This window comes from Aedes aegypti, chromosome 2 (assembly GCF_002204515.2).
Source record: "Aedes aegypti strain LVP_AGWG chromosome 2, AaegL5.0 Primary Assembly, whole genome shotgun sequence".
Taxonomy (NCBI): Eukaryota; Metazoa; Arthropoda; class Insecta; order Diptera; family Culicidae; genus Aedes; species Aedes aegypti.
In genome coordinates, this window is record NC_035108.1 from 43,600,293 (window position 1) to 43,617,770 (window position 17,478).

Consider the following 17,478-nt stretch of genomic DNA (forward strand, 5'->3'; position numbering starts at 1 on the left):
TGTATTTTTCGTCAAACTTAAGTTTACGGCTGGTGTAAAGTATGCCTGTCATAAAAGGATCGATATTTTGCGTTTTAGCCAGCGAACTTTTGCCCCACACAAGATTCGAACTCTTGCCCCACCGGTGGGGCAAAAGTTCGAATAAGACAATCAATTTTGAAACTATTATAACTAAAAGTGGGTAAATATTCTGACACAAGTTTGTTCAGCAAAATTATAGCCAATATGTTGAAGGTTCACTGTATGGTATTTGTTTTGTTTCAACTGCTATTGTTTTCCTGGAAACTTTGAGTATACCACTAAGGTCGAACTTTTGCCCCACCTTACTCTATGCTTCTAAATCGTATTCCTAGTGGCAATCTAGTTAGAGGATTGGTATTTTGCAGTATTCAGCACTGTATGGTAAAAAAATATTAACCAAAAGTATCATATCAGAAAATCAGTTACGCTATTTTGAATTGACAAGTGAAGGACCCCATTATATTTGAAATAAAAATATTAACTCAAATCGAAACAAGTTAAGACCGTGTGAGGGAAGGACCACTGCTTAGTTTCCACTACGAACCACCTTCAAAAACGCTCCCATCAGTAACACTAATCGAAAACATTGACTCACACCAAATAACCGTCCAAATAACTGGCAGAAAACGTTCTATTTGTATCGTTCAAGTAAACCCCATCGAAACTACTAACCTTAAGCGACCGAAAAAAATGAAGCCCAACACGCGAATAACAAGACTCCACCGACCGCCCGTTCGTCCAGCCACCAGCCAGCCACTCAACCGGCACCGAACCGAACTGTAATCCAATAAAATATAAAACAATTCCTCCCAATATTAAACTCTTGACTCTTGATCTTTTGCAAAGCTTTCCAAGAACTTCCTTGTAGAATGAAAGGAAAAAAAAACACAAATGGAATTTCTCCAAACAACGTCTTTTCGTTCGTTCGTTCCTAGCCGGCAGCCAGATTGTTTCAGTCAAGCAAGCAGTCAGTACTTTACTCTCGTTAGCTCACCCAACACTCTCCCCACCCACCAAGTTGAGAGGGTGATGTCTGACGCCACCATCACCACCAGTCAGAGTCGGGATATGCTTTCTTTTCTTCATGGATAATAACAGGGGGTAGGGAGGAGCATTTACTCACCTCATTAGTATTCCACCGATGTCGCTGGGTTGGGAAATGGTCAGCCCGTGGTAAACTTTCTAAATTTTCCGGAAGTTTGATTGGTTCACCATCTGTGGGAGAACGGGAAGAATGAAATGAGAATATGGGGTTAAATGTGGGATCAATGGATGAGAATTTTGAAATTATGTTGAATTTTAAGGAATTTTCGCTCAAAAAGTTGAGTATAATAGAGAATTGTTTTAACCTGGCAATCGATTTTCTGATACTGAGTGAAAAATCGTTGATTGAGAACTACTGCTGAAAAGAAAGTTGTTTGTGAGATATGGATCAGATCAAGAAATTACGAGTATGTGTGGAGTAAATTATACGAAATTATTATCCCGATCACATATTCAAAGCTAAGGCTTGCATTGCTGAGCGGAATAAATCAAGGCATTTGCTTTTTCGTACAAACGAAATATGAGTTTCAGCTTCATACAACTTCATCAATCACGAGCAAAGACTTTAAGGATATTCCACCAGTAACGTTTCCCATCAGGGCAATTATTTCCAAATAGAGTAAAATTGATTGCACTTCCTAACGACCTAATTCTAATTTTACGACATCGGATTATGGAACACGCGTTTGCAATTGTTGTCGGCGGTCAAACAAATGGGAAACAAATGTCCCATTTCGTGGTCCCACCTCCTTGGATTCCACGAAAAAACGACAATGCTGCTGCTGGGAGAGTATGAGAAAACAGGAAGTCCGGGAAAATAATTTATGTCACCTTCGAGGTGCAAACTTCCGCTCTTGTTACAACGACGACATCGCTAACAAATCGAAGATTCGTGACCAGCGGTAGTAAATTCGGTAACTCGCTTCTCGGTTGAGGTTTTCTTTTACTGAAGGTGTGAGGCTGATCCAAATGTGACCGTTGATAGCGGTAGCTTGTCAGACTCAAAGAATTTATTATCGGCCCCGTGGGTGCCACTTTTTCATTGTAAAGTGGTCGGGGTTCTGCTAAACCGCACCAAGTGCCATTTTTTCCCAAATTGAGTTTTTTACACCAAAGGACTTAACTAATCATAACCTCTCTACCATAAAAATATCGAATGATTTGAACAATCCCTTGTAATCTTAGATCATAAATTTTGTTTGGCAGGGCACGTAAAAATATAATTTTGTTCAGCCAGAGTGAACCATAAACCAACGCACGTCATCAGAGGGAATTCATTTTTCAGATATAAAGCTATGTTTTTCCAATTTCCTTCTATAGTCTTACAATTTATCCATTCCAAGCAACTCATAGAAACAGAGGCCAGTTAAATTGGGCAGCAATTCATTAATTAAAATCAAATATTGTTTCGGTGGCGTTGAACTATTTTCTTTGAAATTTTATCCAGCCACACCGCACTAAGTACTGTTTACCTGAAAATCACATTTAGACATGAAGTAAAGGCATTTGCATACCAGAAATACTTGCATTTGCTTGTTACATAACATATTTATCAATGCACACAGAAGCCGTAATGAAAAAACGAATCAATTTAATCTGTTACTGTATGAAAAACTCTTGGTGGACTCAGTGCGCTTTAGTTGTTCAGATAATGGCATTTTCGCCATAATACCTCGTCAGACAAAGTGCACATTACTTGATTCAAGTTTGTCACCATTCTTTCTAGAAGTGAAAATGACCTAGTGGTAGCACACTAGATTACCACTCAGAAGGCACGAGTTCGAATCCCGATGGAACTTTTTTTTTCTGATGTTCTATCCGATGGTGATGGAAATCAAACAACTTTTAGATTCTGTGATTATTTTTATATTGCAGTAAAACATCAGCAGGTCAATGTGCATCTGAAATGATGGTCATTCCTGGTGAACACTTCACGCATTGAACTGTGAACTTGATCAGCAAAGGTGCACCAAATGGGAGCAACTTGGTGCGCTTTGGCAGAGCGATTTCATGGTTTTCTTCGATCATTAGGATTTATGTATGAACACGTGAGAACCTTGATTCAATACATACGAATCCTTTCCATACACACTTGTGACATGGATTCAAACATGCATGGTGATGATAAGCATCATTTGTCTCCAATTTTACTTGTGTTGTTGAAAACTGTGAAACACATCCAACCATACCGAACCAAGAACCATATTTTTCAATTTTTGTTCAGCCAGAGTGAACTGAGTGCTTCATATTGTTTAATGAAATCCAATTACATCGTTAATTTTGGATGATTTACTAGTATATTTAATCTCGGTGTACTTATGGAACACTGTTAATTGCATGTGAGCGATAAAAAAATTAAAATTATCGTCCGCGATAAACTAGTACAGGAAAAGACATTAAAGTAAAATATCTCGGAATAAAGATTTTGGCACTTGGTGCGGTTTAGCAGAACCCCGACCAAGTAGCTGTAAGAGTGATAATTTAATTTCTTAAAAAAGCCGATGTAGCATGTTGTAATCTTTATTTTCACAGATGCACTGGATCTTCAAGTTACGAACAAGAGCAGGAATTCATATAATGAATCGATTCTTAGATTGACACAATTTGTAAAAGGAGGTCTTGCATTCGGAGCTCATTTGTAATAAATTCTTCCCTTACACTGCGTAACAAAATGACGTGTCTCTAGAAGAAAATTATGTGTCTCTAGTAAATTTGGGGCTTCTGAATTCAAAGGAAATCTCCAGATTTTCTCAAAGGAAATCTCCAGATTTCCTCAAAGGAAATTGCTTGATTTCCTCGAAGGAAATCTCCGGATTTTTTCGAAGGAAATCTCCGCATGTCATCGAAGAAAATCTCCGGATTTCCTTTAATGAAAACCCCAGATATCCTCGAAGGAAATCTCCGAATTTCCTTGAGGGAAATCCCCGAATTTCCTCGATACCCTTCGATTTCCTCAAAGAAAATTTCCGGATTTCGTCGTAGATAATTTCAGGATTTGATCGAAGGAAATCTCTGGATTTCCTCGAAGGAAATTCCCGGATTTCCTCGAAGGAAATCTCGGAATTTCCTTGAAGGAAATCTCCGGATTTCCTTAAAAGAAAATTTCTGAATTTCCTCTAAGGAAATTTTCGAATTTCCTCGAAAAAAATCACCAGACTTTTCTACGGATTTCCTCAAAGGAAATCTAAGGATTTACTCAAAGGAAATCTTCGGGTGTCCCCAAAGGAAATCTCTGAATTTCCCCAAAGGAAATCTCCGGATTTCTCCAAAAGAAATCTCCGGATTTCCTCAAAGGAAATCTCCGGATTTCCTCAAAGGAAATCTCCTCAAAGAAAATTTCCTCTAAGGAAATTTCCGGATTTCCTCTAAGGAAATTTCCGAATTTCCTCGAAAAAAATCTCCAGACTTTTCTTCGGATTTCCTCAAAGGAAATCTCCGCATTTTCACAAAGGAAATCTAAGGATTTACTCGAAGAAAATTTCCGGATCTTCTGATTTTTTTGCAGAAAATCTCCTGATTTCCTTAAGGGAAATCTCCTGATTTCCTTAAGGGAAATTTCCGGATTTCCTCAAAGAACATCTCCCGATTTTCTCAAAGGATATCTCCTGATTTCTTCAAAGGAAATTATCGCATTTCCACGAAGGAAATCTTCGGTTATCCTCGAAGGATATCTTCTGATTTCCTTGAAGGAAATTTCCGGTTTTTCTCGAAGAAAATCTCCGGATTTCCTCGAAAAAAATCATCGGATATCCATGAAGGGTAGGAAATCTTCGGGTGTCCCCAAAGGAAATCTCTGAATTTCCCCAAAGGAAATCTCCGGATTTCTCCAAAGGAAATCTCCGGATTTCCTCAAAGGAAATCTCCGGATTTCTTCAAAAGAAATCTCCGGATTTCCTCAAAGGATATCTCCGGATTCCCTCGAAGAAAATCATTGGATTTCCTCAAAGGACATCTCCCGATTTTCTCAAAGAATATCTCCTGATTTCTTCAAAGGAAATCATCGCATTTCCACGAAGGAAATCTTTAATTATCCTCGAAGGATATCTTTTGATTTCCATGAAGGAAATCTCCGGTTTTTCTCGAAGAAAATCTCCGGATTTCCTCGAAGAAAACCATCGGATATCCATGAAGGGTATCTCAAGAATTTCTTGAAGGAAATCTCCGGTTTTCCTCTAAGGCAATTTCCAGATATCCTTAAAGGAAATTCACGGATTTCCTCTGAGGAAATCTCCGGACTTCCTCAAGGGAAATTTCTGGATTTCTTCAAAGGAAATCTCCGAATTTCCTCGAAGGAAATCTCCGGATTTTCTCGAAGAAAATCTCCGGATTTCTTCGAAGAAATTCTCCGAATTTCCTCGAAGGATATCTTCTGATTCTTTTGCAGGAAATCTCTGGATTTCTTCTAAGGCAATTTCCGGATATCCTTAAAGGAAATCTCCTGATTTCCTTAAGGGAAATTTCCGGATTTCCTCAAAGGAAATCTCCCGATTTTCTCGAAGGATATCTCCTGATTTCTTCAAAGGAGATCATCGCATTTCCACGAAGGAAATCTTCAGTTATCCTTGAAGGATATCTTCTGATTTCCTTGAAGGAAATTTCCGGTTTTTCTCGAAGAAAATCTCTGGATTTCCTCGAAGAAAATCTCCGGATTTCCTCGAAGAAAATCATCGGATATCCATGAAGGGTATCTCAAGAATTTTTTGAAGGAAATCTCCGGATTTTCTTAAAAGAAATCTGCAGATTTCCTCAACGCAAATCTCCGGATTTCCTCTAAGGCAATTTCCAGATATCCTTAAAAGAAATCTCCGGATTTCCTCGAAGGAAATCTCCGAATTCCCTTGAAGGAAATCTCCGAAATTCCTCAAATGAAATCTTCGTATTTCCTCAAAGAAAATCTCCAGATTTTCTCGAAGAAAATATTCGGATTTCTTCGAAGAAATTATCCGGATTTCCTCGAAGGATATCTTCTGATTTTTGTGCAGGAAATCTTTGGATTTCCTCTAAGGCAATTTCCGGATATCCTTAAAGGAAATCTCCAGATTTCCTCAAGGGAAATTTCCGGATTTCCTCAAAGGAAATCGCCAAATTTCTTCGAAGGAGATCTCAGAATTTCTTCGAAGGAAATCTCCGAAATTTCTCAAAGGAAATGTTGGGATTTCCTCGAAGAAAATCATTGGATTTCCTTAAAGGACATCTCCGTATTTCCTCAAAGGATATCTCTTGATTTCCTCAAAGGAAGTTTCTGGATTCCCTCAAAGGAAATCTCTGCAATTCTTCTCAGGAAATCTCCGGATTTCCTCGAAGAAAATCTCCAGATTTTCTCGAAGGAAATCTCCGGATTTCCACAAAAAAAATCCCAAGACTACCTTGGAGGAAATCTCTGGATTTCCTCGAAGAAAATCCCCGGATTTCCTCAGAGGAAATCACCAGATTTCCACAGAGGAAATCACCAGATTTCCTCAGAGGAAATCATCAGATTTCCTCAAAGGAATTCTCCGGGTTTCTTCGAAGCAAATCTCCGGATTTCCTCGACGAAAATTTCCGGATTTCCTCGAAAAAAATCCTTGGATTTTATCGAAGGAAATTTTCGAATTTCCTCGAAGAAAATCTCCGGATTTCCTCGAAGGATATCTTCTGATTTCCTTGAAGGAAATCTGTGGATTATCTCGAAGGAAAGAAATCTCGGGATTTCCCCGAAGGAAATCTCTGGATTTCCTCGAAGGAAATCTCTGGATCACCTCAAAGAAAATCTCCAGATTTTCTCGAAGGTAATCTCCGGATTTCCACAAAGGAAATCCCAAGACTACCTTAGAGGAAATCTCTGGATTTCCTCGAATAAAATCTCCGGATTTCCTCAGAGGAAATCACCAGATTTCCTCAAAGGAAATCACCAAATTTCCTCAAAGGAACTCTTCGGATTTCTTCGAAGCAAATCTCCGGATTTTCTCGAAGGAAATTTCCGGATTTCCTCGAAACAAATCTCCGGATTTTATCGAAGGAAACCTTTGGATTTCCTCGAAGGAAATCTTCGAATTTTCTTGAGGGAAATTACCGAATTTTTCTAGCAATTCTCAGGATTTTCTCGAAGGAAATCTTCTTTTTAAAGAATTTCACAGGTTTCCTTAGAAATGTTTGTTCAAAAGACCCATTTTCTGTTGGATTTTATTTTCAGAGTCGCGTTAGCTATGCTAATTAAGGCCAGATTTGAATTATAATAGGAATGTCCTTCGTTATCTGATTGAACTGTTCCGCTTTTCCACACTCCCAGTGTTTTGGAAAATTTTCGTCGGATGGCCAGGCGTTAGTGCCTCCATTGGACCCGCGCTATAACAGATTGCTGTTCTGCATGTAAGAAATTATAATTTATAGGCGATGATTTATGGCGCACTCGGCCATAAATCCGCTCCACTGCCGCGCCGGAACTCCCGAAAGTCGACCTCCATCAGTTCCTAGTTTTCTTGAAATGATGAGTCGCTTTCTTGGTCGCTATTTTTTATTTGACGCTTTTCGGTTAAGGAAGTAAGGGTGCGTGTGGCCATAAAAAGCGCACCCCACTGGCACACCCAAGTAATTGAAGAGAGTCGTAAAATTTTGGCCTCCTCACCGCTATTGAAGGACCGCAGCTTGAATCTGAGTATGTGAACGCGAACCGTTTCCGTGGACCTCGACGACAAAGACATAATTGCATTGTCCCACTCAGACTCAGACGAGGAAAAAGAAATCTCCGATGTCGTAAATTGCCGTGCGATATACATAATTTAGCTTAAATTAGCGATTTATTCTCCCAATGGAGAGAATTATGGGAGCGAGACACCATTCAAGGCTGGCCCAAGTAGTCGTCCTATTCGCGTGATGGGGTCAAGTAATGCCTCAATCTCGGAGCAATTGAAATTCAGATCCAAATGGTAATGTTATATTAGTTAATCAGGCATGAAAAGAACATTTCCGTGACTAATGGGGCCATCGGGTTTGCAATCTTGGTCGGTGAACTGATACGGAGCAGCAATTTGAGGTTTAAAAAGAAGTTCCTGAAATAAGAGAAAAATTCAAATCTGCGAGCATGATTTGGTAACCATTAAAGAATTTTGATTTCAGTAAATGTTCACAAAAGCTCAAACAATTTTAGTGCGTATTCAGTAATCATAACCGAAGCTATAGATCAGCCAAGAACTTTCAGAAACCTACTTCGTCAATTACATCACAAACTAAATGAAAAACAATAGCTAGTTACAAAAAAAAATTGGAAAAATTAAGGCGTCAAAGCTTTGCTTTTTAACATTTAATAAACTCTTAGCTTAAAAATACCATACAAGAGCTCAAAAAAAGTTAAGTGTGATGAATCTTTTGAATCTTATCATACGTGTTTTTCAGTTCTCCCTCTATTCCATACAATGCACGAATCCACTACACGAAAACTGTCCTTCCACTGGATACTATTCCACTGTCGTTACGTTGGAGAATGGATAACTCGGAAGGTGGTTGGAAAAACGAACGTACGTAGCTTCCTTTCGGACTCGAAGCTAGAACGTAAACCGACAAAATAGGTGCCGAAAAGTGTCCGGAAGGACGACGTTTACACTGTATAATACGGTTGAAAAAATAACCACCTTGCAATCGGAAAGGCGTTTCCTGACACCACTTTTTGCTGTCGAGGTCTTTAGAATGGTTGTGGATATTTCACTGTCTACAGACAATTTGTTGAATGGAATGGGATAATACAATTCAAAATTGAAGATCCACGATTGAATGGGAATTGTCTTAACTGAATGACCTACCCTGAAGATTTTTCTCTAACTAGCAAATACTCCAGGAATATTTATTAAGTCCATTGATTTACTCACAATTCATTCTGATGACGATGATCCAACCTCCGGAATCAATTTATTGCCCATCACCACCAACGATTGTTTATTCGACAGAATTACACTCATCCATCTGGCGCTCTAACCATTTTCATCCCCCAAATACGAGCTTTGATCGCGGATTAATAGACGCCGTTTTTTATGTTGATTCAGTCGGGTTTATTTGTTTGGCAATGCTCGTCAAAGCGTATGATTCCTCCGTCCTCATAATTGATTCCACAACCCCTCTCCCATATCATCGCTCGTTGCTATTCTATTGAGTGCTGTGTAGAAGCAAATGGGGAGCTATTAGAACTTGATGGTAATGATTTGGTAACAGTTTTACGACCGGTCCCTCTCATTGATTTCAATTTGAGGGTAATCGTGAGGGGGTGGAGGATATAAACATAAATTAAAAGCACTCCATTATTATCCCTCTTGATGACTGAATGAATATTAAAATTTGGGTTTTGGTACCTGGATGGGGATTTTGGGTAGAGAATGAAATTGTAGTCGTTTACACCTTTTCAATCGAAGTTGATTTGACTTGACATTAGGTACCTCATCTTATCCAAAGCATTACAGAGTTCAGTTCTACGAAAAGTGGCTTTTAAATTGTAGCCAAAGCGGTATGGAGGGCGTTCCTTCGGTACGGTAATGATTTCCAGAACCACACTTAGTGTCGTCGGTGCCAAAAGCTGGGTTATGGTATCAAAAAATACCGTATGGATGCTAAATGCATGATTTGCGGAGGTTCTTCTCATGCTAAGGATGTCTGTACTGTGAAGGAAGATACCAAAAAGTTTGTATGCGCAAATTGTGGGGGCAAACATGAGTCTAACTCTTGGGATTGCCCCTCTCGCAAACTAATCGTTGAGGCTCGTACCAGGCAGATGAACGACGACGTTTTCCTGTAGCGAGAATTCCCCAGGCAGAAACTTCAATAATGTTCATTTTTCAGTTAACGTTCGCTTGCTTAGTAACCAAACCAAACCCAGGTAAATTATAATCATGCTCATTCACAAAATAATTTTCTTACATCGGGTAACCGTTTGAATTTTTCAATTTGAAAATCCCAACAAAAATCATCAGAAAATGCACCTACTTCTAGAAATACGTCTTCTTCTGGTATTAATTTTCTAACATAAAAATTGATAGTGATGAGAATCCAGGAAGAGTCATGATGAAAATTACTGATGAGAATTCTGGAAGAATTTTGATTTAAATCCTGGGAGTATTCTTATGAGAATCCTTGAAAGATTTTGGTGGAAATCTTGAATGAATTCTGATCATGATAATTATGGAAGGACTTTGATGAAAACCCGGGAAAGGTTCTGTTGAGAATCCTGAAAGGATCCAGATGACATTCCTGGAAGAATTCTGATGGGAACCATGGAAGGACGAATAATAGCATCTTGAAAGGATTCTGATGAGAATCCTAGAAGGTTGCTGATGAGTTCCCGCGAAAAATGAGATTTCTGGAAGGTTTTTGATAACAATACTTGGAAGGTTTCCTATGAGAATTCTAGATAGATTCTGATAAGAATCCTGGAGGTATTCTGATCAGCATTTCTATGAGAATTTTAGAAACATTGTGATGAAAATCCTGGTTTCCAATGAGATTCAAGCATGTTTCTCATGAGAATCCGGGAACGATAATGATGAGAATTCAGGAATAAAATTTTGATTTCTGCTGAGAATCCTGGAAGGATTTTCATTAGAATACTAAAAGTGCTCTGAATAGAACTATGGGTGGGTTTTGATAAGAATATTGGAATGACTCTGATAAGAGTCCTAGAAGGATATTGATGAGAATCTTAAAATGATTTCGATAAGAATCTTGAAAAACTTTGGTGAGAATCCTTAGAATATTCAGATGACAATCCTGGAAGAATCCAAACCATGAAAGAATGATGAAACACTTCAATGATAATTCATGAATGATGAGAACGTTACTATTCTAATGTCAGAATCCTGGGAAGATTCAGTATTCACAGAGGATTCTGATGAGTATCCTAAGAGGTCGTCGATAAACCACATGGTCTTTTTTTCTGACTTTTCAATGTACCCTGCTCCCTCGTGGCTCTGTGTGGTTTAGGCAGACTAGGACTGCGATAAGCAAAAAGTTTTTTATTATTTCTGGATTGTTTCAGAACCGCTTAATTTTCTTCACGGAATGATCATCTTCTCTTCTTCTTTTCTGGCGTTACGTCCCAACTGGGACAGAGCCTGCTTCTCAGCTTAGTGTTCTTATGAGCACTTCCACAGTTATTAACTGAGAGCTTACTATGCCAATGACCATTTTTGCATGCGTATATCGTGTGGCAGGTACGAAGATACTGTATGCCCTGGGAAGTCGAGAAAATTTCCAACCCGAAAAGATCCTCGACCGGTGGGATTCGAACCCACGACCCTCAGCTTGGTCTTGCTGAATAGCTGCGCGTTTACCGCAACGGCTATCAGGGAATGATCATATCCAATATAATTCAAGATCTCTACATTTAAAAGTTGTGAAAATATCAATTCTTATCTTTAAAATTGCCACTGTTTGGAATACGGATCCAATGGACCGTGAACTTGAGTTTGCCGGGCAGTACGAAGTTTGCCAAGAAGACAGCGGATTAAAAATAATACAAAATTCGCTCCGAAACGCCTGATAGTGTCTGAGGGTAAGAGAAATCAGTTAATTGTTAAAGACTTTTGCGAAATTTTATAGCTGTTTGTCATTGGAAACAGTTGAAAATAATATACGGTATTACAATGCCTCATTGATTTTATTCATTTATTTGGTTTTACATCAATTGTCTTGATAAAACCTCGCCAAAAATATTTTGCTAATTCATTCGGTTCATGGCCGCTTCTCTCAATCCTCGACTGCGACCCACGCTCTCCAGGTCCTGGTGCACCTGGTCATCCACCTAGCTCGCAGCGCCCCACGTCTTCTTTTTCCGACCAGATTCGTAGCGAATACCATCTTTACAGGGTTGTTGTCCGGCATTCTTGCAACATGCCCTGCCCAGCGTATCCTTCCAGCTTTAGCTACCTTCATGATACTGGGTTCACCGTAGAGTTGGGCGAGCTCGTGGTTCATCCTTCGCCGCCACACGCTGTTCTCCTGCACGCCGCCGAAGATCGTGCTTAGCACTCGGCGTTCGAAAACCCCGAAACCTTGCAAGTCCTCCTCGAGCATAGTCCACGTTTCACGCCCGTAGAGGACTACCGGTCTTATGAGCGTTTTGTGGATCGTGCATTTGGTGCGGGGGTGAATCTTTCTTGATCGCAGTTTCTTCTGGAGCCCATAGTAGGCACGACTTCCGCTGATGATGCGCCTACGTATTTCCCGACTAACATTATTTACAGCCGTCAACAAGGATCCGAGGTAGACGAACTCGTCCACCACCTCGAACGTAACCCCGTATATACGGCCGACAATGTCCATATCACCCGCGAAGCAAACAAATTTACTGGATCTCGTAAAAATCGAACCCCAGCTATTAAGTCCGACACTCCGCATGACACCTTCTAGCGCAATATTGAACAACAGGCCCGAAAGTGCATCACCTTGTTGTAGTCCCCGTCGGGGTCCAAACGAAGTAGAGTGTTCGCCTGAAACCTTCACACACTTTTGAACACCTTACATCGTCGCTCTAATCAGTCTCGTGAGCTCCCCGGGGAAGCTGTTTTCGTCCATGATTTTCCATAGATTTACGCGGTCAATACTGTCGTGTGCTGCCTTGAAATCGATGAAAAGGTGATGCGTTGGGACATTTTTGGAGGATTTGCCGTACAGCAAAGATCTGGTCCGTTGTCGATCGGCCGTCAACGAAGCCGGCTTGATAACTTCCCACGAACTCGTTTGCTACAGGCGACAGACGACGGAAGATGATCTGGGATAATACTTTGTAGGCCGCATTTAGAATGGTGATCACTCGAAAGTTCTCACAGTCCAACTTTCGCCTCCAACACAGTCGCCTTTCTTGTAAATGGGGCATATTATCCCTTCCTTCCACTCCGCCGGTAGATGTTCTGTTTTCCGGATTGTGCCTTTCATCCGGTGCAGACAAATGGACAGCCTCTCCGAGCCCATCTTTATGAATTTAGCTCCGATACCATCCCTACCAGCAGTTTGTTCTTGAGCAGGTGAATGGCATCTTTAACCTCCCTCAAAGTGGGGGCTGCTTGGTTTCCATCGCCCGCAGTACTGACGAAGGCATTTGCTCCGTTGTTCCGTCCTTCATTGCCTGTGCTCTCAGCGCCATTCAGGTGTTCGTCGAAGTGCTGCTTCCACCTTTCGATCACCTCACGCTCGTCCGTCAAAATGCTCCCATCCTTATTCCTGCACATCTCGGCTCGCGGCACGAATCCGTTGCGAGATGCGTTGAGATTCTGATAGGACTTACACGATTCTTGAGACCGGCACAGCTGTTCCATTTCTTCATACTCCGTCTCCTCCAGGCGGAGTTTTTTCTCCCGAAAGAGGCAGGTCTGCTGTTGCCGTTTCCGTCTATAATGTTCCACGTTCTGCCGGGTCCCTTGATACATTCTTCTCCGCCAGAATCTGCCTATATTCCTCGTCGAACCAAACGTTCCATCGACTCCGTCCCTTGTGCCCGACGTTGCTCCAGCTGCATCGTTGATGGCTGCTTTCACTGCAGTCTTTTCCAGCAGTCCTCAAAAGGGGCTTCATCCAGCTCACCCTCTACCGGCAATGTAGCCTCGAGGTGCTGCGCGTATGCCACTACGACATCCGGTTGCTTGAGCCGCTCTAGGTCATACCGGAGCGGCCGACGGTATCCTACGTTGTTAACGACGGAGTGTTTTGGGCGCAGTTTCACCATTACCAGGTAGTGGTCAGAGTCAATGTTAGCGCCACGATAGGTCCTGACGTCGATAATGTCGGAGAAATGCCGTCCATCTATCAGAACGTGGTCGATTTGTAATTCTGTCTGCTGTGGTGATCTCCAGGTTTATCGGTATGGAAAGCTGTGTTGGAAGTAGGTGCTACGAACGTCCATATTCTTGGAGGCGGCGAAATCAATAAGTCGTAAGCCGTTTTCGTTCGTCAGCCGGTGTGCGCTGAACTTTACAATCATCGGTCTGAATTCCTCCTCCTGGTCAACCAAAGCGTTTAGATTTCCTATGATGATTTTGACGTCGTGGATTGGGTAACTGTCGTACTCGCGTTCGAGCTGCGCGTAAGAAGTGTCTTCATCATCATCAGTGCTTGCGGGTGAGGGCTGTGCACGTTTATTATGGTGAAGTTGAAGAACCGGCCCTTGAGCCTCAACTTGTACATTCTCTCATTGATCGGCAACCACCCGATCACGCGCCTTTGCATATCTCCTATCACTATAAAAGCTGTTCCCAGCTCGTGTATGTTTCCGCCGCTCTGGTAGATGGTATGGTTACCTCTAAAAGTTCGCACCATTGATCCCTTCCAACTCACTTCCTGCAACGCTACGAGTTCGAGAGATTCACAGTTCCACGAACCGAGCTTCCAATCGCTAGTCCCTTTACGTTGCTGTGGTCTTCGCCGATTGTCCCGGTTCGTAAATACGAATGTTAATAGAATATTCTGAAACTTGACGGTTGAAACCCTTAGAATATCTATTTGCATGTAGATCTTAACGATAATAAATCTTTGAGCTGTTTAGTGGAATACCTACAGTTTGGTACTATACCATTTCATTCCACTACAGTTTGTATCCTTTGACAGATACGCGAATTCCGACATCAACCGTAAGGAATTAAATGGTTCGGTTTTTCATCTAGTTTTTTTAGTCATAATTTCGGAGCAGTTGGTTGGATGGCCTAGATTGTGGGCTTGTGAATAGTATAAATTTATTTCACAAACTTTTTATTGTTTCGGATTTTAGGTGAAAGCTTACAAGTATCTATTCGGAATTGTCCTGAGGCCTAGTATATTGGGAATTGAAAATTTATGAGAAATAGACTTGAGATTGAACATTTACGAAAAAACGAAATAAATCCACGTATCAACAGTTGCCAGAGAAAAGGGAAGAGACACCATGCACTAAAAAGCACAACTAATATCCATGATTTAAAAACATTGTACTTATCATGTTATAAAGTTACACAGATACATAATTCTAGGCAGAGTAAGATTGTCTGGGTATTAACGGATTTTAACAGATTTGGAGGTGTTTTTAAACTTAACCTGAAGATCTTCTAAGTTACCATATCTCATGATATTTCTTAAGACTTAAATTTATCCATTCAACATCAATCATAATTATCTTCGTTAGCACTCACCTAAACGCCCGAGACGCTTTGATCCTATTCATTCCACTTTCGGAAAGCTGCCCTAGAGCCCCAATAAGCAAACCAATCCATTTCTTTCCATAACGTTGGTAGACGAAGGTTACGTGAAGGAAGGGGTAATATTTTAATGGAATTAAGTATCATATTTTTCCCCGCTGAAAATAGGCACAAAGTCGTGCAGCAGCAGGGTTGTCTGTTGTGCAAAAAGCGAACAAGTGCTCCATCCCCTCACCAGCACTTTCCTATAAAGACACATAGCTACCGGCATGTACAGAGGCGCCCAAAAATGCAAAGGCTCTTCCTCGCCAACGCCAAATGCAATGGAAGCGGATGCATAAATTCCGACCAAAACCTCGACTCGTTCACAGCCCATGCATGCACTTTGGGTGGCTTAAGGCATCGGATGGCTGTAGTTTTTTGGAATCCCACATGCAAAGATACGCTCACGCTCTTCATACGATAGTGCACAATGGTCGAGAAAGAAAATTAAGTTTGACCAAAACAATTTTTGTCGTCATATACGGGAGAATTTTTCTAGAGTAGTATGTGATCCGTTGCGTAACACGGTTACGAAAAGAGTATCGGTCATCTATGTATGTATCGAGAGTTTCTAATTCATTTCAAATTTTATTTTTATTGTTTACCAAAACGAATCCTATCCCTTATGCAAACTCCCAATGATTTATTTTGGAAGTGCAGAGGACTCCTCAGGTTCCATCCAGCAAGTAATACGTCAACATCTTGCTGGCATCCCCAAATTGACCTGCATTTGAACACAGCCGGCACCGTTATTATTGGTTATAATAATGAGAGCCCCAGTACTTACACATAGAGGATGATCTTGAGTAGCTTATGTGGGGGTGGGTTTTTTTTTGGTCAAAGACCATGGTTCATTTTGAAATTTTTATTTGAACAAAAGACTATGAGGGGGAATAGGGCTTAAGGACAACCCCAAATAAAATTTTAACTATAAAAAATACACAAGAATTTTTAGTAGTTTTGGCCGCCTCTGTTTTTAAAACCCAAACATTGTGCAGTGCCTCCATTCCGTTTGGTCTTTTCGTTTGGAAGTTCTGGAAAAAGGACTAGGCCTATATCTAGCTCCAGACGACGACGACGACGACGACGACGCAAAACTCGAGACGGAGAAGCTATGGGGGTTCTTGTACAACTATTTGTTCAACATGCATCCCCGCACACACATGAGGTTCGAAAGGTTGTATCGCGCGTCGTACAAAACTATGCTGACTTCGGTGTCTGGCTGGCTGGAAGAGGTAGGTGCACAAAAAAAATTCTAGCGGCAGCTGCAAGTTGAACGGAACTGAACTGACTGGTTGCTTTTGCGAATTCGACGAAACGGCAGGAAGGCAAAAAAGCTATCCAAAGTACCCAAGGTACATACGTGCGAAAGTAAGCGGGTGGATTCACAGCGATGGTGAGAAAAAGCTAGGATTCTGGCGCGAAACGGAGCACCCCGTGGATAGAGTGAGGGCGATGACAGTGGGATAGGTAGCAAGCACATGTTCCACAACAGGGTTGAATTTGTCAAACAAAATTTGAACGAAATTATAACAACAATTTAACAAAACTTGAACTTACCTCTAACAATATTTCGACAAAATTTGTAACTAACATTTAACAAAATTAAAATTTAATTTGAACAAAATTGAAACGAAATTTGAACACAATTTGAATTGACTTTAAACAAAATTAGAACAAAATTTGAACAAAATTTGAACAAAATTTGAACAAAATTTGAACAAAATTTGAACCAAATTTGAACAAAATCTAATCAAAATTTGAACAATTGAATGCAAATTGAACAAAATTTCCAGAAAATTTGAACAAAATGCGAACCGAATTCGAACAAAATTTGATAAATATTGAACAAAGCTTGAACAAAATTCAATTAAAACATGAACAATTCAAATATTTATCTCAGTTTGAAATCCTAAAATAAAATATTCCAATACAAAACTACAACCCACAACGCAGGATCTTTGGAGCAAAAACTACTTCCACCGAGTGCAAGTGTACAGCATATATTTCCGTACGACACACTCGCCTCAAACTGGAAGCATTGTGAAGCATATGGTGATGGTGTAAGCAGGAATTAGGATTCATTCGAGAAATTACAGTCCTCCAGGGAGAAAGCAACATAGCTTAACCTCCCACACAAAAAAAGAGCGGCGTAAACCACAAGCTGGCGAAAGCCTTGGCACACTCCCCATATATAGGCTTTCAATTCTCATTTCTGGAATCCCACCGACCCACGGACTGGATCGCAGAA

The 17,478-nt window shown here is 40.7% G+C and overlaps 1 protein-coding gene across 15 annotated transcripts in view; it reads right to left on the reverse strand.

The window, feature by feature from the left end:
- Positions 1 to 17,478, reverse strand: part of LOC5577064 (calmodulin-binding transcription activator 1) — a 616,782-nt gene that overhangs the window by 132,722 nt on the left and 466,582 nt on the right. For all 15 annotated transcript variants that reach the window (XM_021840664.1, XM_021840660.1, XM_021840663.1 and 12 more), the window contains one exon: positions 1,145 to 1,236. In XM_021840664.1, the coding sequence (XP_021696356.1) occupies positions 1,145 to 1,236 (92 nt within the window). The remainder of the gene's footprint in view (positions 1 to 1,144; positions 1,237 to 17,478) is intronic.